General features: G+C 41.3%; 2 protein-coding genes across 2 annotated transcripts in view; both read right to left on the bottom strand.

Annotated features, from left to right (window-relative positions):
* olfml3a (olfactomedin-like 3a) overlaps nt 1-9,121 on the bottom strand; it is a 24,386-nt gene extending 15,265 nt beyond the window's left edge. Inside the window, exon 1 of the mRNA XM_020619014.1 lies at nt 8,871-9,121. Within this exon, the coding sequence (XP_020474670.1) occupies nt 8,871-9,098 (228 nt within the window). The 5' untranslated portion in view covers nt 9,099-9,121. The remainder of the gene's footprint in view (nt 1-8,870) is intronic.
* On the bottom strand, nt 8,965-24,364 carry c1qtnf12 (C1q and TNF related 12). The gene is made up of 8 exons (XM_020619017.1): nt 23,264-24,364; nt 15,378-15,482; nt 15,123-15,234; nt 14,689-14,873; nt 13,107-13,215; nt 12,532-12,625; nt 10,526-10,604; nt 8,965-10,445 (listed from the first exon to the last, which is right to left on the bottom strand). The coding sequence occupies exons 1-8, from the start codon at nt 23,441-23,443 to the stop codon at nt 10,347-10,349; spliced, it is 963 nt and encodes a 320-aa protein (XP_020474673.1). The 5' UTR covers nt 23,444-24,364; the 3' UTR covers nt 8,965-10,346.

Genomic DNA, 24,364 nt, shown 5'->3' with positions numbered 1-24,364 from the left:
AGCAGATGGAGAAAGAAAGTACATAGAACAAGTATGTACCTTAACTAGGAAAACATACATCCCTGGGATTTTGAGAGGATTTAGAAGATTGCAGTCTGCAGTCTGTGAACTGTGTGAAAGTACACAGGTGCTCTGTGTTCATTCATTCTTATTAAACATCTCATTCCACAAGCCATCTCATTATACCCAAGCGTATTATGGTGGTTATGCACCAGCTTTTTAGGCAACAAATATGAGCAGCACCCCCAGCAACAGGCAAAAAAAGGTCAAAATATGTTTGATTACTTCCTTGTAGGAGCAAAACTTTACCATGGTCTTGTAAGTTATTTTTGTCTTCACCGTTGTTCTTTGGATCTTCATTTCTAGAGCCCTTCCCACAGATGTGTAAACTCTATAATGAATAATCACAGGGCTTTTCAAATAACACTGTCAGCAGGATTTCTACTAAAAGCTTCTGGAAGATTATCGCTGCACTGGAGTGACAAGTGTGATATATGAGCTCACACATGTGAACAAATGGATGGCAGAAGCCTGGACATTTATGAGCCTACCGGATTAGTCGCCATCAGGATATACACAATCATTTGGCAGTCTTGATGTGAGTAATGAAACAGCACACCAGCCCTCGCTGCAGAGTGAGGAGGGCTCTGACTGTGGTGTCAGAGAGTCACTCTGCAGAGGGAACCTGTACACTTTTATATTAATTATATATATGACACTGGAATGATGAAGACCAAGAAACACTATAATGCATTTAAGCAGTGACCATGAGAAATTTACAAAGATCACAACTTTCACACTAACCATAATATCAAGCTTTTAGGAAACATATTTCAAGCACTGCTAAGACTCCAATCATCACTCTGGAGCCCCTCAGTCTTGCAAATCTCTGGACTCACCCTCATCACTGCAAGGCTTTATCTTACCCACACCATCAACCTCAGACTCACCACACCCTGAGATATGAGCTGCCAGCCCACGACCAGAACGGCAGATCTGCTGTTTTTATTCCCAGGAGCCCGGAGTCTGAGTCGCCTCACCTGCACCCACTACTGCATCTTCTGCTATCACTTGGTGAAAAGATAATGAGGGATATTTGTGTCAACAGTGCTATTTATGGCCTAATCATCTGTACTATGGAGAGACACATATTACGCTGGATGTCTGGCATGTTTTTCATAACAGCTGAGCTCAGTGATGCTGTTGTATAAGGAATCCTAAGAACATACAATGTTTTGTGTTATAACTAGAAGCTTGAGAAACAGCAACTTTATATGCAGTTTAAAGGAATAGCTGTTCAACATTTTAGGCAATATGCTAACAGCTAGAAAAGAAGATTGACACTGTGTGCATAATAAATATGAATAACTTCAAGGGTCACTTGAAAGTTCAGATCAGCCAAATCCCCTGACCCACATTATTCCTTCAGCAGAGGCAGTAACACAACACACAGCCTGCCAATCAGTATCTATAGTAAGATATTACATACTTTGTGCGTTGCTAATGACACAACAAAACAGGAAAGTTGACAATAGCCTCTCGTGGCTAATTAGCTCTGACTGTATTCTACACTGGACCCTTCATGTCACACATCATGTAGTTATAAAGTTAGGAGGCAGTTAGCTTGGCAAAAAGACTTGAAATGGAAAAACAGCTCAGCACAAAGGCACTGCAACAACAACAACAGTCTACCAACACCTCTGAAAACCACTAAGTAAAGTGATATCTAGTTCTTTTAATGCAGAGGTTTTCTCTTTCAGTTGTGAGACATGAGGGTTTAAGTGGGGTGCAAAATGAGATGTAAGGCAAAATTACTGACACAGACATACACAAACATGATACACACTTTTTATAATCTGTGTTTCCTAGTTTGAGACTTTCAAACTTTGAACACCCCTGTTCTAAGGCCGACTCCCTTCATTTCCCTGACAGAAAATAAAGCAAGTAAACACATTTCCTTAGACGTCTAACTATTCCTCAACATACACAAAAGCACTCACACAAGCTCTAAGGCATGCAAAAAGTCAAACAAGACAGGTTCCAAATCAGTACAATCGGCCTGAGTATGCATGTACAATTGCCCCTTATTATGACAATGATTCAAGGGAGCTCCACATTCCAGTGCCTCTTATGGTTTTGCTGCTATGCATCTTGGAGCCTGCTGAGCCATTAACACGATACCAATCTCACCAATGGCTCCAGTTTGGGCTTCCCAAGGGCCCCCAAATGCAACATGTCCAACGTGAGGAAATCCAACATCCACCCCCCTCCCCCACCTCCACACTCACACACTTCTGTCCCAGAGAAGGTGGGCATCAGGACAATCAATGCCAATGACAGATCCATGTCAGACAGAGCATAATTATGGGAGCAGTGTTCTGAAAGATACTGTGTCATTAAAACCCACCGTCTCCACTCCACATAGAGCAGGCTCTTCCCTGCTACCTGTCTCTGCTGTGGGACGTGCGTGTGGGCAGGCAGTCGGGGGGTGCTGAGAGAATGTCCAGTGTTTCTAATGTGTCCTCATAGAACATTCTGTGTAACACTGTATTACTAGAGTTTGCAGAGTGAACCTGCGCAGTGCAGTTGTAGACATGACAGAAACAGTACACACAGTTTGAGGGCCATGCATGACTGAGGCAAGCCTCGAGTGTACTTGACAGCCGCAATTTGACAACTAAATTGCTAAAAACACCTACATAGCTGCTGTCTGATTTTGAAACCACTCTCGCCCAGACACCATTAACATAAACTTGTTCAGAGGTAGATATGACACTTTCAGTTTGCACGGGTTGTAGAAAAGCATAATGACATTCAATCTGCATAGGTATATCAGATAATGTGCTTCAGGCACGGTATAAAGACGTGATCATTGTTTGTGTTTCTCTTCTTCTCCTAGGAAATGATTAAGTCTCTGAGCTAAACAAGAAATCCCCATCAGTTCCCCATTCTGCTGGCACTAAACATGCTAGTCCCCAGGCAGCATACCATACCAACGTCAGAGTTGAACATCTAGCTAGGCTAGTCTGCCTGCCATGCTCTCTTGCCAAGCCTGTTGTCACTGCCTATCCAGACTCCTAGTGGCCATTTGTCAGCTCCACCTTCTGGCATTTGCACCTCTTGGTTCCCAGATTTTAGTGTAACCTGCATCCTGCGTTGTGCCTCAGTATTCAGTGCTCCCTCTTCAGGGTTTCCAACACTGGTCTCTTGCTCACCTTCCAGAGGGAGTCTGTCTCAAATGCTGGCCTCCAGCTCAGCATCCGCAGCTTGGCCTCCAGACATCCACCCTTACCGCCCTCAGTAGAGGCTCCACTATCTACAGGGCTGCTGTCAGATTTGGCCTTTCACCCCAAGCTTCCAGCAATACACCTGAACAGTCTCTACTTCCTGACTTGTCCTGTGGTGGTCCTCCAGCTCCTTGGATCTCAAGCCTCTGGGCCATTTGCCCAGGGCCTCCTGCTCCTCAGCCCTCGAGCCTCCAAGCTGTCAGCCCAGGTCTCTGCGTCCTTTGTTCTTCATCCATCCTTTCCCCATATGACTGGCTGCTTCATTTCAGATTTCTTACATCTTGCTGGACTCTGCCTTGGTTTTCAGCCTTGGTTCTGTAATTTCCATGAAAATGTGCTCCTCGATTTGTACTGTTACCTGTATGTTATTAGCCTCCAAGTGGAGGCTGTTCACCTGGACTCAGAGTAAATGTTTTCTTGTGTTGTTATATACACAGTTTCACTTCATCTTCCAGTCTGCCTTTGTATACGCTAACTAACTGTCTGGCTTTTGGTGCTGAGCAATTAGTGTACAGTGGCTTTTTCACTGAAAGCAGTTGCCTAGAGGTACATTGGTTTTAGTATCCCCTTTCACTTACATAAATATATGTAACTGGGGTGGTTCAGTACCACTGTGGATCTGCGTTGTGTTGTCATGGTTTGTTGAAAGAGCAGTCTGGAGATGAGGCCGGGTCTACTGCCTGGTTACTGGTACCTAGGTAAGACAGTCAATGCACAAATCTTATCAGCTGTCTGTGTAACACTGGGCTCGGCTCCCTCGATTACAGTCAGTGAAAGCTTTTTTATTTAATCACATTGTAATTGCAACCACAATACTACAACGACAAAACTTTCGAAATGAATGTAGTGTGAATAGCAACCAGAATTATCTGAGAAAATTGCCAACAGGTACATAAAGAATGACATGTTAGGAGCCGACCATAGAAAAGAACAATCTTATAAATTCAAACCCACAGTAATCAATCATAACATAACGAACACAGAATTATCACAAAAAACAGTGTAAGATGACGGTAAGAATGAAAACTGGGCTTCAGTTCCTTTTGGCTAATTCAGTCATGAATACACTTAACAATACAGACTACTACTAAAGCCTCTCCATACCTGGGTAGGATAGTCACAATGCACACAAAGCTCATCAGCTGTGTCTATAACATCGGGGGCTGCTCCCTTGACAGCAAAATACATCAAATGGAAACAATTAATACAGCCGCCATGTGTACCACAGAGGTTTAAGATAGTAAAATGGCGGCCTGGAAAATGTTAGCCCGTTTAACCTCGCATGTAAGTCGATATAAAACACAGCATAACAGTGTCAAACTTTTCAACTCAAAACTTTCCTGGAATGAAACAGACTTGACACTGAGCAAGATACCATCGTTAATTGCCGACCATATCACAAAAAACAACTCAACTGTGCGGAGACACACCAGACACAGGTTACCGCCATTACAATCAAGCTTGGGCACGCGAGGCACGTAGCCACCGGAGCGCATCCCCACATGCACTCTATCTCACACGCACACACTATTTGTGCCATTAATACTGCAGGAGATGTTCTTAACAAGAAAATGTGTTCATAAAATAATTTGGTGTAATTTAGCTACTCATTATCTGTTACATTATGTGTTAAATCCCTTTGACCCCAACTGCCTTCTTCTATACCAATACACACACCTCACCCCTTCTCATCTCCCTTCCCAGGACTAGTGCAATACACTTCTATTACCTGTAACACTGAAGTGATCTGTTAATTTGCACATACTCTGCTCACAGAATACTGCTCTGTATTCATTTGCGCACTGTTCATATGCAGATACTGTATATTTATCTTTATCTTTGCACTATTTACATCCATTGAACTTATTGTTGTCTTCTTATTCTGCACTGTTTCATTCCATGTCATCCCATTGCACTGGTTTTCTTAAATGGTAAATGGTCTTATACTTGTATAGCGCCTTTCTATGCTTTTACAGCACACTCAAAGCGCTTTCACATTATTTGGCCATTCACCCATTCGCACTCCCAAGCACTCACGCACTCACACACCAGTGACATCACCGGGAGCAACTGGGGGTTCAGTGTCTTGCTCAAGGACACCTCGACATGTTAACTGGACAAGCCGGGAATTGAACCGCTAATCCTCCGGTTAGGAAACGACCCGCTCTACCAGGGTGCATAGGAAAGCTGCCTCCATCCTCAAGGACCCCACCCACCCCCAGCACGAGATTTGTGATTTTACTGCCTGTTTAGATTTGTGTTATTGCTCATCTACTTTATATTTCACTTGTTTTATGTGGCATTCGTGTGGACAGCAAAGTACAGGGAAACATGTTTCCTAACTGTGCCTATGACAAATAAGCACTTTGACCTTGACCTTTGATTTGTAATTTGAATCCATAGTCTGTTGTACATCATACATTACCCTACATATCTTACTGTAGATATCAATTGTACATATCCACCAGTACATTAGTTCTGACTGACTTCACAGACTGTAGATGCTCACACTCTGCACTGCTGTTATTACACTTATGGTTAGATGCTAAACTGCATCCTGTTGCCTTGGGTATTGACAATAAAGTTGAATCTAATCTAATCTAATCTAAAATTCACTATCTGTTACATATGTAACCAGGGTTGGTTTAAAAATATTAATTAAAACAGTTTAAACAGCTAGAAAGACAACAAGTGAGGATTTTCAACAAGACAAAAGACAAAAGGTTGTTCTTACTAAGTGCTTATAACTATTTGATAAACCAGTAGTAAATTATTTAATAACCATTAGTATGACAAAATGAATTGTATCATATAAACTCTTTATAAAGAATGTCTTATCAGAAAGTGTTATGGGATAAGTAAGTTTCATTTTCTTCTCCACAGAGGACAGAGGGGACTGTATCACAGCAACAGATTTGTTTAGGGCAGCTTCGGTATCAGCAGGACTTGGACTGCTCACCTCTGTTTGGAGTAACTTAGGCTGCTGTGAAAACATCCAAGGCATGCTAAAAACATAATATAGCAGACAGGAGTCTGCCATCCCTGAGAGAGAGTCTCACTGTCTGTTCCGCTCTGCAGGTATCCATGTTTGGAAGTGCTGACAAACAGAGAAGAAAGGCAGAATGCATGGGGTCCTCTTCATATCTGGGTTCCAACTATGGCCACCTTTCATAACCATGCATGACTGCTTATATTTGGAGTAGACTCCACATTTTAAATTACAACTAGAAGTGATCCTGGATTGATTTCACTGTTTTACATGAATTTTCCAAAGCATAAGATGTTAAAAATGCGCAGTGTTCCCTTCTGGTTTACCTGTGTTTTAAGGATACCTGTACACAGGGGGATTTGCTTAAAGCCATCACCCAACGTGTCAGTAACTAAGATAGAAGAATCTCATAATTAAGGACTCATTAAAGCTACACAGCACAACTCTGTTGGTTTACAGGGCTGACAGAAACCTCACAGATTCACAATGGGACCATTCATAATACCCCACTTTTCTGAAGGAAAAGAGAAAAAACAGCTGCTCTTAGCATTTGGGCAGATGTAATTGCAATCACTCAGCTCGTCTGATGCTGATAATGGGGCAATGGGAAATTCCTGTCAGAGTCATGGCACAGGGTGGTTTCGCAACCAATTTGGCAGGCTGCGAGTTCCACTGCAGGGCAGCGAATGCGTTGCGGCATGCTCACATAGCTATCATTAAACACATTTTAAAAAACATAAGACAATCAAAACTCACAAGTGTCTGCCATTCTCTTGTTTCTTGAGCAATGATAAGGCAAATATTATGTGAAAAGGTACATGTTGTCCATCACCCATGCGCAGTTAAGCACGTTGAAAGATTACAGCATGTAGAAAAAAGAAAAGTGAATTCTGTTTAGCAAACCCAGTCACCCAATGTACACTGTAAATTCTACTTTTAACATTTTTATTGTCCTTTCTCATTTTCAAAATATTTCTCCCTGGTAGTCTATGTCAAGATCAGGCTGTGGGGAAATAAGACCACATTTTTACCGCTACCTAGAAGTGTTGAACACTTTATTTAAAACTAAAAGAAGTCATGTTTGTTTTCCAAGCAAGCAGCTCATTTCAGTTTGAAATGTGTGCTACAGTAGGTGGCTGAAATAACACGTAGGTGCAACGTTCTTGTGGTTGGCTCTTTGGGTATGGTATGTGACACTTGGCATCTCAGCAATGCTTCCATGTATAGCTTCTATTATAAGGCATTGATGCAATGATGCTAACAAGCTCATTTTACTGGCTGGACAGGAATTTGTGCAACAAAGTCTAAGAACTTTTTATTGTTGCCCTGTGAGACCACCCAAGAAACAATATACCAAAACATTTAAAATAACCACCAAAGAGTAGTAATAAAAGCCTAATTTATCTTTGCTGCACTGTGTTTTAATTGACCACAGCTAATCAGTTTTAATTAAAGCCTGGACAAAAGCTAATTGCCATTAGATTTAGCTCCCTGATGCACAATCCTGAATGACATGTACCAAGATGTTTTAGTAATATTCCAAAGGTAACTACAGATGTGAATTTATTTGGCAGTCTGCCAGTGTTTACACAGGTATTTGGGGTGTTTTGGATATTTTACAATTGAAATGATGCCACCGAGAAATGTAAGGTTTGGTTGCATTGCAGATGTGTTTTTATATCAGAATAAATCAGAAATTCAGAAAATTCTGATAGTGATCCCTCATCTCATATAATAAGCAATACTATTATGTGCAGAGACCTAATGGCAATGTTTTAAAGAGTTTAATTTCAAATTTCAGAATATTATGGGTAATAAAGATAGTAAAAAGACCATTTTTTCTTGCAATAATCTGTGTTTTCAACAGTGTAACAACATGCAATTGATACATTTTCTCAAACATAAATAGAAAATTTCAATGCTTTTCAATGTCGATGCTTTGTCATTTATGATAAATTACAAAAATCTAAATGTCAAGACAATAATAAAATACAGCAAAAATAAGCAGATTGTAAATGACAACACAAAAGGCACTGTAAAAATAATCTACCCAAAAATTGCTCTTTTACAGTTTTTTTTATAGACACAAGGTGCATGTGGAAATCATTTAAACAAGATGAAATGTGTATTCATATTAGCATGGAAAAAGAGCTTTTACACAAATGTGCAGGGCATGCAGAGCAGAGAGGGGGTGTGCCGAAAGTTGGAATTTATTCTGAACTGTGCTGATATTTGTATATGTAGCCAACAGCCATCTGAAAATCTAATTATTTGTGTTACTGAATTTCCACAACTGCACAATAACAAATCGGCCAAATATTAATATGTAGCTGTAGCTACAATGTTTTCCTCAAAAACACTCTTTGAGTCTGTAGCAACATTAGCATTGTAACTTAAGCCCCCTTTCCACCGCCTAGTACTGGCTCTACTCGACTGGACTCAGCTCGCCACTCAAATGTTGGGGATGGTGCCTGGTACCTAGTTCTATCTTTGGTATCACCTCCGTCAAGGATCCATGCGAGGGGAGGTGATACCAAACGGTGACGTGTAAACACTACAGGCTAGCTATTGGTCAGAGAACTCGCGTAACTTACCCTCTTGCATCGCCTTTGAGCAACCAGAGTTGTCTCATTGTTTGAACTCCATAGTACTATACTCTCCTGTTTGTCTTTTGTCTTTCTTCCTTCAGCTGCTTCCAAAACAAAATCTCTCTTTGCTGTGACAAACAGCCACATACGGAGAATCAAGAACAGCATACCTTCATTGTCCTCCATTGTTACTGTGTCGGTTGCTGATGATGTTATGGCAGTGTAATGAGGCATTGCTGTGACAACCAGCTACACCTTGGGGATGGGAGCGGACTATCTGCAGTGGAAAATGAAACAGCTGGTACCAAAAGCAAGTGGACTCGAGTAGGGTTGAGTCATGGTGAGCCAGTACCAGTGATGGAAAAGGGGCTTTAGGTGCCACTGACGCCATCAGGTGCCACTGGGAGTGGTAATGATGGAAAAGGGGTTTTAGGTGCCACTGACGCCATCAGGTGCCACTGGGAGTGGTAATTATTACACTGACCAATCATACAACGCAAGAGCGCTGTTGTTCCATTTTAATGTGAATATGCAATTAGGGTCTACAGCTAAAGGGTTGTACTTTGGCACAATAGTTATTTGAGGTAATAGTAAACATCTGCATGCTAACATGCTCACAATGGCCATGCTAAAATGCTGATGTTTAGCAGGTGTAGTTACCATGTGTATCATCTTAGTTTAGCATGTTACCATACTAACAGTAGTTATGATGCCTCTTCAACATTTTATAGCAATCTGCAATCTAAACCATAACTGTCACCGCAAGTCAAAATGAAAAGTCAGGGGATCACCAAACTCTGTAAGGATACATCCCCTGGGAACAATCAATGTCTGCACAAAATTTCATGACAATCTGTCTAAAAGCTGTTTAGATATTTTGGTGTAGTGACCCACTGACATTGCTAACATAGCTAACAATGCAGTGATAGTTATATTACAAAATGTGTAATTACATATGTGAGCTATCAAGATCATATGTCTATATTTTTTCAATTGAGCATATTTCAATTGTCCAGTGTACTCACAGTCTATGCACCACATAACTTATATAATGTGAAATTTAACTCATGATAACAAATAACCATAGTTCATGAATGTGTATACAAGAGATCATGTAGACAAAAAAATCAACATGTCAATATACATTAAACACATAAATGCCATTTTCATGTTCCTTAGCTCCTCCGACATTGATCCAGGGAACATAAAAAAATATACTGTATCAGACAATAACTGCTTTATTTTTAGGTTACTCCACTGGTGAAGCAACAGGCACCCGAGTTCCTCAGGGAAGTGGCAGTGCACATGACTTTTTCACCTTGTCCTTTAACCATCTGATAAGCAGTCCAGCCAATATCAGCCTTCCTTCCTTCCTTCAATCCTCCCTTGTGGTTTGCTACTGTGTGATGATGTTCATAAGCAGGTCATTGAAAAAATAAAATAAAATAAAATGCTTAGATGATGCCCTGTTCATGTGTGAGGCTATACACCAAGCAGCATGCCCATGAAATCGGAGCCATTCTGTATTGTAATGGGAGCGCCAGCTGCATTGTCCACAAATATGGAGGTGTACTGCCCAGCCTGCAGAGGAGAACGTACAAGTGAGATAACAGGAAGATTACAGACTTTTTTGTTTGTGCATCCCTTGGCAAGCTGCTTACCTGTAGCTCCAGCAGCCCCTGCACACTGACGGTAAATATCTTGCTGTTACTCTCTAATCCAACAATCATCTCCAGTGAGCTGCAGTCATATTAAAAAGGACATTTCTGAATCAATATTACATTTGGAACAATTCATGTCAAATTTGCATAGCTCAAGACCATTTTAAAATGAGTCGTGTTCAGAATAACTAAAGCCATGACACAGTGCTCTGAGATTGTTTTGGTTTTTTTTTGTTTTGGTCTATTTGTTTTTGGTTATTCAAATCCAGTTTCTTTCAAGAGAAGAAGTTTGACGGTGCACTATTGTAGTTGCAATGGTGAGGAGCTACACACCCGTCAGTTCCACTGGCAAATCTCCGCTCCGTGACCAGCAAAGTGGGCACGGTGCTGCTCCTCAATAGGATAAATATGGACCGCTGCTGTCTGCTTCAGTGGAAGCTGGCTCAGTGACTCTATTCTGGACGGTGTGCTATAGCTGCCAGACTTTCATCTTCAGAGGATTTTACCAAAGTTCTAACGTTGCATTCTCCAATACATATACAAAGGAGCTGGCTGCTTTGAGCCAATGTACAATTTATAATTTACATTCTTTGCTTCTCCTGGCCAGTTGTTTTTTGATATATCTGCTGTACAATGTACCAATACATACGTTGGCATTTTGTTTCTATATGTCGTTCTTTATTATGTCTGGGTAACTCCTAAAAGACAAGTTGTAGAGAACTGGGATTAAGTTTTTCTTCCATTTCATTTTAAATTCTTTCATTACAGTAATGGAGCAGAGAACAACTCTATGCTTTGGTTTCTGCTGGAATCAAAATAATCATGATTGGTTGCTGTACTGTCACTCACTTGCGTCAGAGGATATTGACATAAAGTTGAATGTTCCTCAGTAGAGCTGGTCATGTACTCAGAGCTCCATGGGGCTGCGCATGGCTGCAAAGCCAACTCTCATTCACAATGAATGGCAGCTGTCACTGGCCCAGCCTTTTGAATCCACATGTGCGAATGTAACATAACTCCCAGCAAGAAAGTGATTAAATATATTCCCAAATATCAGACTTTCTTTTTAACTCAGTTTCCTCGTAGTCTGTAAATGGCTAAAACAATGCTATAGTGACACTACTGGCTCCTGTTAAGTGGAAAATGCTGCATTTTTATGGCAAATTAGACATGTTTGTCTTCACTCTGCCGTCACAATGAGCCATACTTCACATTCTCTGCATTTTCATGTGTGTGGGGAGGGTGAGACTGGCTGGGGCTGGGGAAAAAGCAAAAGACAAGCACTTTCTGGGTCAGGTAACTCATCATAATAATATTATTTATGTGTTTTCCTCTTTGTAACACACCAGAAGAGAGACTGTGGAGCTCTGCACAGTCTGGGGGAGACTTCAGGGAGTAATTCATTTCAGCAATTTTCTCTGACTTTATGTAAATAGAAATTCTGAAATACTGGAAAGAACTCAACATTTTTTTGCCATGTAGACCCTCTGTATCCAGTACTTTAATATCTGCCTCACATATCCCATACAAGGGTATTTCACTGCTGTGCTGCTCAGTCTTAGTGTCAAAGGTGTGTCTGGAGAGATTAGTTAGGCGACAGGGACGAGGGCTCCAAGTAATAAGAGGACATTTCTTTTACAAACCTTCTTTGCTTTCATACAGGAAATGTCAAACTGGTTCCACACAAACTGTAACAGCACACCACCTTTAACAGCTCATAAATTCTGGTGAAAGTTAAGGCAGCATTAAACACCAGTAAAATGTCATTGTTACATGGGAAAAGCAAACAAACTGTCAAAACAAGAATCCTGAGAATGTGTGGTCAGATTAATTACCTCACAAGATCAATTTTATTAATCCTCACTGGTGATAGGTGGGGGTATGACTGAACAGTATGTGTCATAGCCATAACAAATGAAAACCACATGATGTTTGGTAGCATATGTTTGATTTGGATTCAGCGGATGAGTTCTCTAACGGATTTAACAATGGTGCTGAATACTTACGTGTATCTGTGGCAGAGGGATTCAATGCAGATCAGCACCCGCACATTGTCCCTGGCCTTGAGCTGACTCTTACTCTTCTTCACCTCATTATGGTCTGTAAGGAGGTCAAATGTTCACAATTATAAAAATATCACTTCACCCCTTGCTCACAAAGACATATTAAATTGCAATAGTCTTACAAGTTACAGTCCTCATTAGGCTAATCAAACCCTGGTCCGCATTTTTCAGCAGTAGTTAGTGTATGCACATTCTTTAATTAAAGGTAATTGAAAGACAGAATATTGACAAATAAAAGCCAGATTATTGACTTCCTTCTTTATTAAAACAATGGTGGTTTGTTTGGCTGCAGTGAAGACAGATACCCCAGTTGCCCATATGTTATATTTCTGACATGATAAGTTTCTGCCTCAACAATTTCAACAACAGCAACAGAAGGATTCAGGAGATGTCAGTCAAAATTCCAACAGTGTCTTGAGAAGACGTCTAATTAACCATGTAGCTGCAGAATGCAGGCGTGCAAGGGCTGTAAGGCCTTTGTTTATGTAATACCCCATAGGGAAGTTACTCTGATTTACCAATGTGGACATTAGCAGAGAACTGGTAGATCCCAGTGATGGGAGCTGTGAATCTCCCAGTAGACTGGTCCATTCCTGACCCTCTGAGGAAAGCTCCTTTAGCAGGTGGCTGAAAGCACAGAAAATCTGCATAAATATGTTTACACATAGAGCAATAATCCAATGGTTGCTCCTTATACATACAACTCCTCTGGGAGTTCATAATAAAGGCTTGGCTAAAGAACACTGTCTTGTTTAATTCAAAAGTAAGTCCCAGTCACAGCAGAATTACAGCTAAATTTTATTAAGAAATCAGGTCATTTCAGTGGACTAATGGTGATCAATGAATTCACTTATCCAGGTGAAATACATCAGTACAAATTCTTCATGTCGAGCCCAGTTTTTTTAAAGTTTGGCCTGCAAATTTGCACTGCTGACTAACAGCAATATGTCTTGACAACGGTGAGCTTTGACAAACAGAGAGTCCACAGTGGAGTATAAACCCCTCTACCAGTGAGCCCTACACACAGCTTTGAGGCAAATATGTTTTTTAAAAAAACATTAGCGACTGAGCTAACTTACTGCTAACTAACATTTAGTATGCTTCATAGCATAGAGAGAATCATATCCAACTCTTTATTAACTCTTTATTAAATGAAATGATGTACAATCCTGAGCCAGGAGGAGTAAACAGTGCAGTTTAAATAGGCTTAGCAGGGCTGTTGTGACTTACTATCACAGTGGGGTCACATCACCATTTTCTGAGTAGTTTGCCTAAAGACCCAGAGGATACAGTACAGCCTACACACCATGGATGCATGGATGGTACGAACTCTATGCATTTTGTGAGAAAGAAACATCTCACCCAGTGCAGCTGTGTGGCTCACTGGCATGTTCTTAATAGTTTCTGGAGATCTATGGCAAGTATGAATAGGCTAACCCAGGTTCTGGATCCACAGACATTAAGGTGAGTACACAAAATTTGCCGGCCTTATCTTTTAAGGCTACTGAAGCCCTGTATTTAGACCCCATTTTATTCCTCAGCCTCCTTGTGCCCTTCTTTATTGAGTGCCTTTTTACATCTGACTTTGCTAAAACATGAACAGGGCCTACATAAAATATAACCAAAGCCAACACGTCTTTATCCCCCCTTCAGTCTTGCTAGCCCATCCCAGCAGGGCATAGTTCTTCCACTACAGCATGCTGTTTCAAACAGTGTCTATTTCTGTCCTCTCCACATTTTATTCCAAGTTAGAGACAGAGTGCCTTTTGTATGCTGCCAAGAGAGTGAAGTGTAGAATTGAAAAAGTAGATATTTTTAACCAAAGAACCAGTCTGAGCCTCAGAGTGGCACCACATGCTTTGCCAGTGCCAGTAACCACTAAGGGGGATGATCCTCTAATAATTCCCCAACATGCAAACTAAGCAATGATTACCAAACACTCACTCTTTCAAACACAGCTAAGACAGAGAAGCAAATGGGCCAGAAACAAACCATGTAACCACGAGGGGCAGGATTAGCTAAAATGTACATTGTTAGCCACAAAGAGTGAGCAATGTTGAACCAGTTCATAAACATTTACTTGGTTTCAAACAAACATACTGTCTGAAAGTTTTGGAGCTCCACCAGAGTCTTCTTGTCCACCACCACAGGTCCCTTGAGCTTACAGTGGAAAGCCTCCTCTATTCGCCGGTAGGAGGTCATCCCCTCCAGAGTGAGGAGAGCCGTAGGCAGCTGGCTGGGGCTGGCTTGTCTGTCCAGTGCTGCTGCTCTCCTCTCTGTAGCCTCTGACAGAAACGCATCCAGTTTTTACAGTGTAAAATGAGTCAACATTCATTTTCAAACTAATCTCTCATGAAAATTTGGTGACATACCAAAACATACATGACTATTATGTGACAATATACAAAATAACAATAATATTATGGACATAGAAATGTGCATTATCAAATGCTTAACTGTAGGTTATCTCTACAAAATTATGGAAAGAAAACCTTGTAGTGACATGTGGAGAAGCAGACAAGACCAGTTTCTACCTTTAATCATCTCTTTGAAATCCCGGAGAAGAACTTCCTGGGTCACTTCAGCCCCAGGAGAACCAGGAGGTCCCTGTGGGCCAGGAGGACCTGGAGGACCAGGTGGGCCCGGCTAATCAAGGACAGATGTACAAAATGCATCAAACCAGATGTGAAAATCAAGTTTGTCTTGTTTATCAATTGATGTAGTAAATAAAGTGCATCAATAATCATTAAAAGTACAGTTTTCTTTTACAGTCCATCTACTGGGTTTACCAGCGGCCGTTTGCGTTTGCGACACTTTCCAGGGAAGTTACCAACAGGTCTTTTGACAAAGTCCATCCATGATCCCAGTGGATCCACTCTCTGGTGGTCAGAAAGCTGCAGCAGGGAAAGACACAGGGAAAGAACATTTCCCAACATGAACATGGAAATTTCTGTAGGCCAACAGAAAAAGGGGCAGCACGGTGGCACAGTGGTTAGCGCCGTTGCCTCACAGCGAGAAGGTTCCGGGTTCGGGCCCCACCTGGGACCTTTCTGTGTGGAGTTTGCATGTTCTCCCCGTGCTTGCGTGGGTTCTCTCCGGGTGCTCCGGTTCCCTCCCACTGACCAAAGACATGCAGCTTAGGTTGATTGGTGTCTCTAAATTGCCCATAGGAGTGCGTGCGTGTATGTGTGGTTGTTCGTCTATGTGTTAGCCCTGCGATAGATTGGCGACCTGTCCAGGGTGTACCCCGCCTTCGCCCGTTTGCCGGCCGGGATTGGCTCCAGCCCCACCCGTGACCCCGTTCAGGGACTAAGCGGTAGAAAATGAATGAATGAATGAATACAAAATAAAATGGTGCCAGACACAGAAGAAGGTCAAACAAGGAAACCTCCTTCTTTATGTCAATTCATGGTTTTTTTATATAGATAATCCACTAAGGTGCCACATCAGTTCTTATTTGCCCAATATGCTGAGATAAATGTAAACAGACCTTGTCATATGAACATTTCCATGAGCAGTCCAGTGAAAAGTGTCTGCTTGTGTTTGTGTGGTGTAGATTCTGTGGACTGTAGCTCATAACAACAGCACTTTTCCCACTCACCACACAAACACATACCAATATTTATTTTTATTAAAACTACTTGTTTGAGTAATGTAATGATGGAAAATTGAATAGACAAGAGAAAACATGGTTATTTAGTATGTATAACTGGGCAAGTCAGTGGTTTATGTTTGTTTGTCTGTTTCCTAACTGAGCATGTCTTATCTGAAATAACTCATTTATAATAAATTAATGTATAAGACATTGTTAAGAATGTAAGAACGTCTGGAAGCAACCTGGTTATGCATAGTCTTACAACTGTGTGTTTTCTTTTTGGCAAACACATGAGGCTGAATGAGTTCCAGTTGCAGCGAGCTCCGATCCTACCCAAACCCTTCCACAAATGTCAAGTGCCTTCAGTTGAGATAGAAGAGGAGATAAAGATGAGCCACAGAGGTGAGCTGTCTGAAATGGAATTTGTTTAGGTTTGGCAGCAGGACATGGATCACTTATCTGCAAAACCAACATGCCCCTTTCTTCCCTGTTGAAGCCTTGCCCCTTGTTCCACCGCAACAAAGTAACCTCTTGTTTGTCTTTTCAATATGTTAGACTTTTAAAAAAGAGTTTTTTATAACTGGGATTTTCAGCAGCCTCTTTCTTTCTCTGTAGCTTTCTCTTCTCTCTGACAGCAGACAAAATAAACAACCTAACAGGGGCTGCTCCGGGTGCATGTTGGATCATTCTCTGTTTTTGTTGTAATTTTGAGGCTTGGAAACATAAAACAAGACCGATCGGATCAAGACAGGAATACTTGTACGCTACTCAAAGCTTTTTCCATAGGACTGGGAGCCTGTTGGAGAGACCGCGTTTTCCTTTGCCATGTTAGTTTTTCATATTCATAAACATGCTAGTTTCGTAAGATTTGTAGGAATATTTCACCATTTTGGGAAATACAGCAGTTCCTGTTTTTTGGCAGCTACAAGCTGTGAACTGCTATGGTAAACTAATTACTAAACAGCTGATTATTTACAGTACACACCCAGCAGTTACTGTACATTGCAGCGTTAGCATTCATTTGATTTGAAGTTATGTTTATGTCCACCAACTGCTCAGTTTCTGGTCTCTACCAACTTCTGATAGCGATATCTGTTCCTTTAGAACTAAAGGTGCTAAAAGCTGCTTTAAAGCATATTCCCTTTCTTGCAGAGAGCTAGAGATCATCGGTGTAACTCTCAGAATTATCTCCCAAACAGCAGTTAGTGGTTTTACAGGGCCTTCATTTCAAAGTTGTCAAAATTGTGAGTGTCCAACTTTTAAACAGCATTTACAACAGTGAAACTTTTCTGAAAGCTCTGATGCAGTATGCACATCAAGTGCCTGAAATACAAGCAAATTTAGATGCCTCGTGGCAGCCAAAGTCCTTTGTTTAAATCCAATTAAACTCAAGTTATACAGTATTGTTATATTGTCAGTGCACACAAAATCGAACGTTGTTGTTTTCTGAATACAAACAAGATGCAACATGTTAACTGGTGAGTTCTGGTACTGGCAGACTGTTTCACCTGGCTGATATTTATCCTAATAGTCATGAAAGTGGCATCAATCTTCTCACTGGACACCCAGAAGGCCAATATGCCTATTTGACAAATAAGTTCACAATGACGATGATGAAGATGATGGTGATGACATGATTATGGTTGTGCTGAGGCTGTGCCACTATTAATAATTCCACTGGAATTAGTAGTAAAACTGTGAGTCATCACCTCAGACAGCTCAGTATGGCCTAAGAGATATCCACATGAGAGCCAGTGCTAATTCCATAAATTTTACCATTTGTTCTTGTCTTTATGTCAAAGACCATTGTCTTACTTTTCCAGAGATGTGAAACAGAGCAATTTGGCCCATACGTCTTATAATTACAGACCTTAGTGCTATATAACAATAATAAAAAAGACAGCATATCATTGCCAGGAAACCAGCCATACTCTGAGCTCGTTGTCCTTTTGAACACACACCTTTATAATTAAACCATTAAAACCTTGCCCTCAAGGATTTTCTATGCTCAAGGAAGAAAGACTATGACCAAGGTAATTATTATTTTCATCCCTGAGCTAAAAGAAAAACATAACAGCACATCACCACATAACTAATTTAATCATTGGCCTAAGAAATGCTCAACTCTTTCCATTAAACATACTGTGTTTCTCTATCTGCACAGGCAGAACATAACATACATATAGTGCCAGCTGGGATGGGTCTTATAGTTGCCAAAAAAAATTGTGATTCATTGTAAGCAGGTGAGTCTCTGTCTCGACCAAGAACTTCAAAGACTCCACACATGCAGACATGAAAACCATATTACTTGATGACAGAAAAACCTGTCAGAAGCATTCAGTCTCTCACTCGCTGCTACTGACTGTGGTGAGAAATAAACTATGGATTCCGTCGCCTCGCTCTGTATCAGCATGTACGAGTCATGAACAAAGTGGGGAGGAAGCAGATCCAGGTATCCGTCTTAGAGCTGATGAAGAACATCACAGTTCTGGTTTTGATCAGTGCTGATGTGTGAATGCCTCAAAGTGGCCTCGTCTGTCAGCAGGTGTGGGTGCACGCCATTCCAGCACGGAATGCTGTAGACAGGTGAAAAACTAACTGTTCCAGACAGTGTTTATCCTCACTGATGGGGCTTTAAATCATGACACATTACTGAAGCTCAGATCCCAAGAATAGGATGCACTGAGTCAGTGGTTAGGAAGAAGTACTCATATCCTTAACTGAAGTAAAAGTACTTGTGCAACAATGTAAAAACACTGAATTGGCATTAGTTCAGTATTTTAGATACACTCATTTGATTTTTTTGCCAAGAAGATCAATGTCACCCCCATGCCTCTTTGCTAAATACAGTATGAAAGTATAGCAAGTTAGCTTAGCTTAGCATAGACAATGAAAGTGGGGGGGTGGAGGGGTGGACAACTACCTAGGCTCTGTCTAAAGCTACCAAAATCTACTTACTAGCACCACTAATCAAGCTCATTAACTATCATGTTATATCTAATTTAATCTATTTTGTTAATCGGTTCAAATACATACATGCTTTTACTGATGTAAACATGTCAAGTCACTGTTTTATATGTATTAAACAAACAAGTTACTCTTGGAGACACCAGGTAAGCTGTTCCAGTGTTTATGCTAAGCTAAACCAACCACCATAAAAGTGAACAGAAAATGTTTTTTTTAGCCTAAAAGTGTGTGTTTGGAGTTTTTGGATCAGTTGCTGAATCAGCTGTAATCACTGCTGATCATTCAGAAAAGCATATCACATCAGCCAGAAAAGAATGTTTTGGTTCTGCATGAATAATCCTTCTACATGCACTGTTTTAAGTGTGCTTGTCATGTAGTTTGGGGGAAATTAGGTTGAATTTATTTGAAGCAATTAAATGCAAACTATGTCCCTGGGGCAGCATGCACAAAAAAAAAAAAAACAAAACAAAACAAAAACTGTTAAAACGTGTCTCTTGGGCTGCAACCAAATACCGAAACTCTACTCCACTGAATTCTTGCATGTGTAGAGTTGAACTTCTTTTTTCATTCATGTGTTATCTGTTTTACTCCCTGTTTGTACACACAAGATGACATGAAACTTTTTGCTGCTGATAAAACTGTTGCACACAGAGGTGCATGCATCGGTGGACAGGCCCAACAGGCCGATCCCACCCCAGGAGGCAGGAAACCCAAAGCTGTGTGGGATGAGGGGATCCTGGTAACTTGCATGCATCCCAACTGTCATGCATCCACCCCTGTGTTCCCCTCCGCTGCACTTCACAGAAAGAGACTGCCTTGAGGATTTATTGCCAAAAAGCTAAATACAGTTAGACATGCAACGTCTAACTGTATGGCCTGATTTTAAGATGCTTTTGCCCAAACAAAGATGTATTTGCTCTTATCATGGGTTGAAGAAAGTGAATACATTTGTGTTTAGGTCTAAAAAAATAAATAAATTTGCCAGAGACAGCCTTGGCTCCCTCTTATTATAAAAGGCAATATCAGCTGAAAGAAACCTTGATCACTGTGTCGCATCTGTGTTGTGTACAAATTATAGCTTTGAAACTTGAGTGAATGCTCCTTTTCCCTGTGGCAGGTAAAATGAGCTGTTGAAAATCACCAGTGAGATAGTTCTATCTCAGATATGTCCCTATAAACCCACAAAATATTGTTTTTACATTTTGAGTTTTGCATGTATTAAATAAACAAGATAGAATTACGTGATTTATGAGGTTTCAAGCTTTTGCTATTTCCTTACCTTGAGACAGAGACAGGCTAGCTGTTACCAGTATGCTAACTAGCTGTTGGCTCTAGCCCCTTAGTTACAAGAGAGATGTGAAAGTGCTACCAGTGTTGGGATTAAAGCAAATAAGCATATTTCTCAAAATCTCAAACTCTTTGCTGCACTAAATATTTGACAGTTACAACACTGACAGCTGTAGAATTACTGTGAATCTTTACTCCACTCTACAGAGTACATCACATGCATCTGCAGGATAAATCAGAGACTGCAAAGATCCATTGTCAATAAATAAATAAATCTTCTGTGGACTAACCAGTGCTATTGTAAAGTGTAGCAATAATTCTGAAATCGTGGTTTCAGGAACAAGACCAGCACATGATACGAATCAGGCGAGATTAAAGGATTTTTATAAATCTGGCATCACAGTATTATAAGTGAAACAAAATCCAAATAAAACAGTGTGAGGTGAAAACCCACATGCTGTGCAGTTTATGTTACTTGCAATTTTCAGATATAATGACAAGACTGTTTATTCTTTTTTGCACTCTTTCAGATGATTTCATTATGTTATATAAGCTTGATATAAGCTTTATTATCATGTAATACAGACTATAGTTAGTTCACACCAATGGAGGTGTGTGCTCTCTCAGTGGCTTTGTTCTCTGTGGGATTCTGTGTTGTCTCTTATGTGTAGGTTGATCCAAAATGTCCCACACTGCATTAATCATCACTGGGGATGCACGAGAGGAAACAAAAACCCTTGCCTCGGGCTAAACCCAGACATTACTCAACACGCTGGGCGTGATGTTTGACTTGACTCCCTCAGTTATAGCCATCACAGATCCCTCAATGCCCTCAACAATGACAGATTCCTCTCATCTTTAGAGTGGAGAGCAATAAGACTTACAAATGCATAGCTCTGACATACTGCTCTAAAACTGTACAACATGATGATTCACAGAGATCACAGTTGTTTGAAATGTACTTTCAGTTATCATCATCTCATTTTAAGAAAATCCACCAGGAATGCAGCGTATGACTGCACGCTGTCAACAGCCCACACATGGGATTGGTCAGATAGAAAGTGAATGCCATCATAAGAGCTGTTTTCACTGGGCACAAGGGAAAAAATGTAAATGTTGAGTGTAAATGTTTGGCTTGTTTGAGAACAAATTTCTTGCCAAGACAGCTCCAATGGACATGTTGTTTTTGTCTGGGAGCTAACAGATGTGTAATAGGATAAACTACCCGAGAAAAGCAAGTTTACCACTGTTCATGGTGTGTGGTTTTTTTTTTCTGAAGCAAAAATCTGGATAGAGTGGAACCAACAAACACGCTGCCACAGATGTCAAGCTTATAGCGCAGGTTCTCGTCAGAAGTGACAGTGTTTGGCAAAGATGCTATCTGGCATTACACTGTGTCTTAAGAGTAATTATGTCATTACCCTCAGATTGTGGGAGACGAGATTAAAAGAATGTTAGAGAGGGAGGCACAGAGGGCTAATCCTCACCGAGGTGTTCTCTTTCAGGACTCTTTCTATGGGGCTTTGTGAGGGGCTTACACAGCATGCTGCCTTAGTTCTCGGGGCGGCACCGCCCCTATCGGATGTCCCAGACACAGCGGAGTCAGACTAGGCCTGTGAATGACAGAATCATTGAGCTGGGAACAACACTGCCATAGGTCTTTAAATATCTGCCCACCTAACTTTCCCAGGAGTTACATCATGGCAGTGGGGCTGTAAGGGACCGCAGGGGAAAATGTGTTTGTGAAGACACTCTACTCCCTATGGGATGAGACAGAGGAGTGAAATCCCAGTGGGGTGCAATCTTCACCAGGCTTGGGGGTTGACATGAGGTCATCCATCATAGCCGCTGCTTTTACAGGGCGAACCAAGTCAAATAAACACCACAGCCCGCAATGACCTACAATGTGTTCTTAAAGGTACAAAGGAGACCTCACTGCTTGGTTTCAAGGGGGGAAAAAATGCGGTGGAGGTTACGTTAGGAATCCACAGACTGGCTGTTGGTGGGAGCTGAAGTGAAGGCTGGTATATAGGGCAGTGAGAGTTATACGAGAATGCCAACATCATGGGTGGGCTGAAAACAAAAACAAACAGCCTGTTGGAAACCCTTGCATCTAGCAACACCAGCAATAAACCAACAAATGACGAAGAAAAGGGCCAACAAAATGGAAATGTACCACCGTGATGCTGAGTAATATGCTTCTAATAAAAACAACACTGGTCTGCAGTTACAGATCACAATTTGTCATACTCACAATTCTCTAAAGCTAATAGAAACATAAAATGTTTTATTTTTCATCTTCATTTGTTCTGTTTAAAACTGAATTCCCTGCTGCAGATATGATATATATGAAAATATCCTCTCAGCTCATCTTATATTATATTTGAAAGTCTATGTCCTGAATTGTTCACATAGGATGAAAAACTGATAGCAGACCCCACAGCGAGCGCTAATTGATGCACTGATCAGCCTTTAGATGTGCACATTCCTGTCATAGCTCCGGAAATCATCCATTTAGAGTTTCTCACATTTTGGTCTGAGGCTTGGCCAAGTCGGGTACACCTGTCTTGTCCTGGCATTTACCTTTGCCACACTTTATTTGCCCTAAATATTGCCCCTGCTGACATAAGACTATACATATTTTACATAGCTGCAGGTTGACTTCAAACTTCAAACTGCACTATAGTTTTTCTACATGTGATATTGTGTACATGTGTCTGTATGTGATGGAAGCAGCTCATAGCAATTGTAAAACAAACCTAAAAGATCCAAAAAGTCATTTTAAGATTTAAATGTTTATATTTAAAGTGAGTTTTCAGTCTCTACCTTGATGCTTCCACCGACCTCCTCACTGTTCGAAAGAGTAGCATTGTATGTCTCTGTGTGTTGTGGTGTGGCCTCCTTTGGCCTCTTTCTCTCCTTCTTGGCATCCACCCCGTCTAGTAGGACACACTGAGTCCAAAAAACTGCAGCCACCACAGCCAGAGGCCCAGCCCCACACCACATCTTCACACTGTTTTGATCAGCACCAGAATCCCAGTAAAACAAACAAACAAAAACCAAAAACCTGTGGGTAGAACCAGCTGTGTGATTAGACAGAAGCTGAGGATGCCCACAAGGCTCACACAAACACAAAGTCCCAACGGGAGAAGGAGATCAGTGGAATGCAGCTTCAGGGACTCCCTGTCCAAGGCACTGTCAGACTGACTGCTGCTGCTGTTGCTCCCCTCTTGATGAGCTCTCAGCCAGCACAGCGTTGCAGGAGGCTTACTCAACTATGAAATGTGTCAAGCAGAATGGTCCAAGGGAATGACAGATCGGCGCAGATCTGACAGCAAATAAACCCATTAGTGAGATTTTTCACGCTTTCTGCTCTGTTGGGGGGTGAGGTGTGTGTGAATGGAGGGTGAAGGTGCAGGGGGCAAAAGAGGAGGCAGAGAGGAGGGGCGTCAAAGCTGAGGGTGGGCTCTGGGACGGCTAGAGATGGATGGCAATATTCTGTTTTCCCCCAGCTGTTTCTCACACCAAACACTGGATCCAGCTAAGTGGTGTGGTAGCTGGAAAACCTGCAAGTTCCACAAAAGCTGGTCTTTCATTAAAAGATGCTGTTTTCCAAATCAACCTGCCTGGCCACAAACCATTCCACCACGGGGATGTAGACTGAACAGGGCCCAAGAGGAGATGACAGGAGGTCCAGTTTTTGCCCAGTCTTCTCTTCGCCTTGAAGTATAAACTTACAAACTGGTTCAATACACAAAAACTTCCCAGGCAGCACTGTGCTCTTCTGTTCCTGGCTGTCCCAACTCAGGTGCTCCCTACTGACTGTCCCAGCATATCATCATGTCCAAGGCCATGCATTGTAGGTCTCTCTTTGCCTGCGCTGTTGCAGTCCCAGTCCCTCTAGTCTCAATTGCTCCTTTGCTCTCT

The sequence above is a fragment of the Monopterus albus genome, unplaced genomic scaffold (genome assembly GCF_001952655.1).
Source record: "Monopterus albus unplaced genomic scaffold, M_albus_1.0 scaffold212.1, whole genome shotgun sequence".
Taxonomy (NCBI): Eukaryota; Metazoa; Chordata; class Actinopteri; order Synbranchiformes; family Synbranchidae; genus Monopterus; species Monopterus albus.
This window is presented reverse-complemented; position numbering and strand designations above follow the sequence as displayed.

Coding starts and splice junctions, on each gene's coding strand:
- c1qtnf12 (XM_020619017.1), bottom strand. CDS start 23,443: ATGTGGTGTGGGGCTGGGCCTCTGGCTGTGGTGGCTGCAGTTTTTTGG. Junction 12,626..13,106: donor CTCTGCTAATGTCCACATTG/GTAAATCAGAGT, acceptor ACCTCCTTACAG/ACCATAATGAGGTGAAGAAG. Junction 10,446..10,525: donor AGGGGCTGCTGGAGCTACAG/GTAAGCAGCTTG, acceptor TCTCCTCTGCAG/GCTGGGCAGTACACCTCCAT.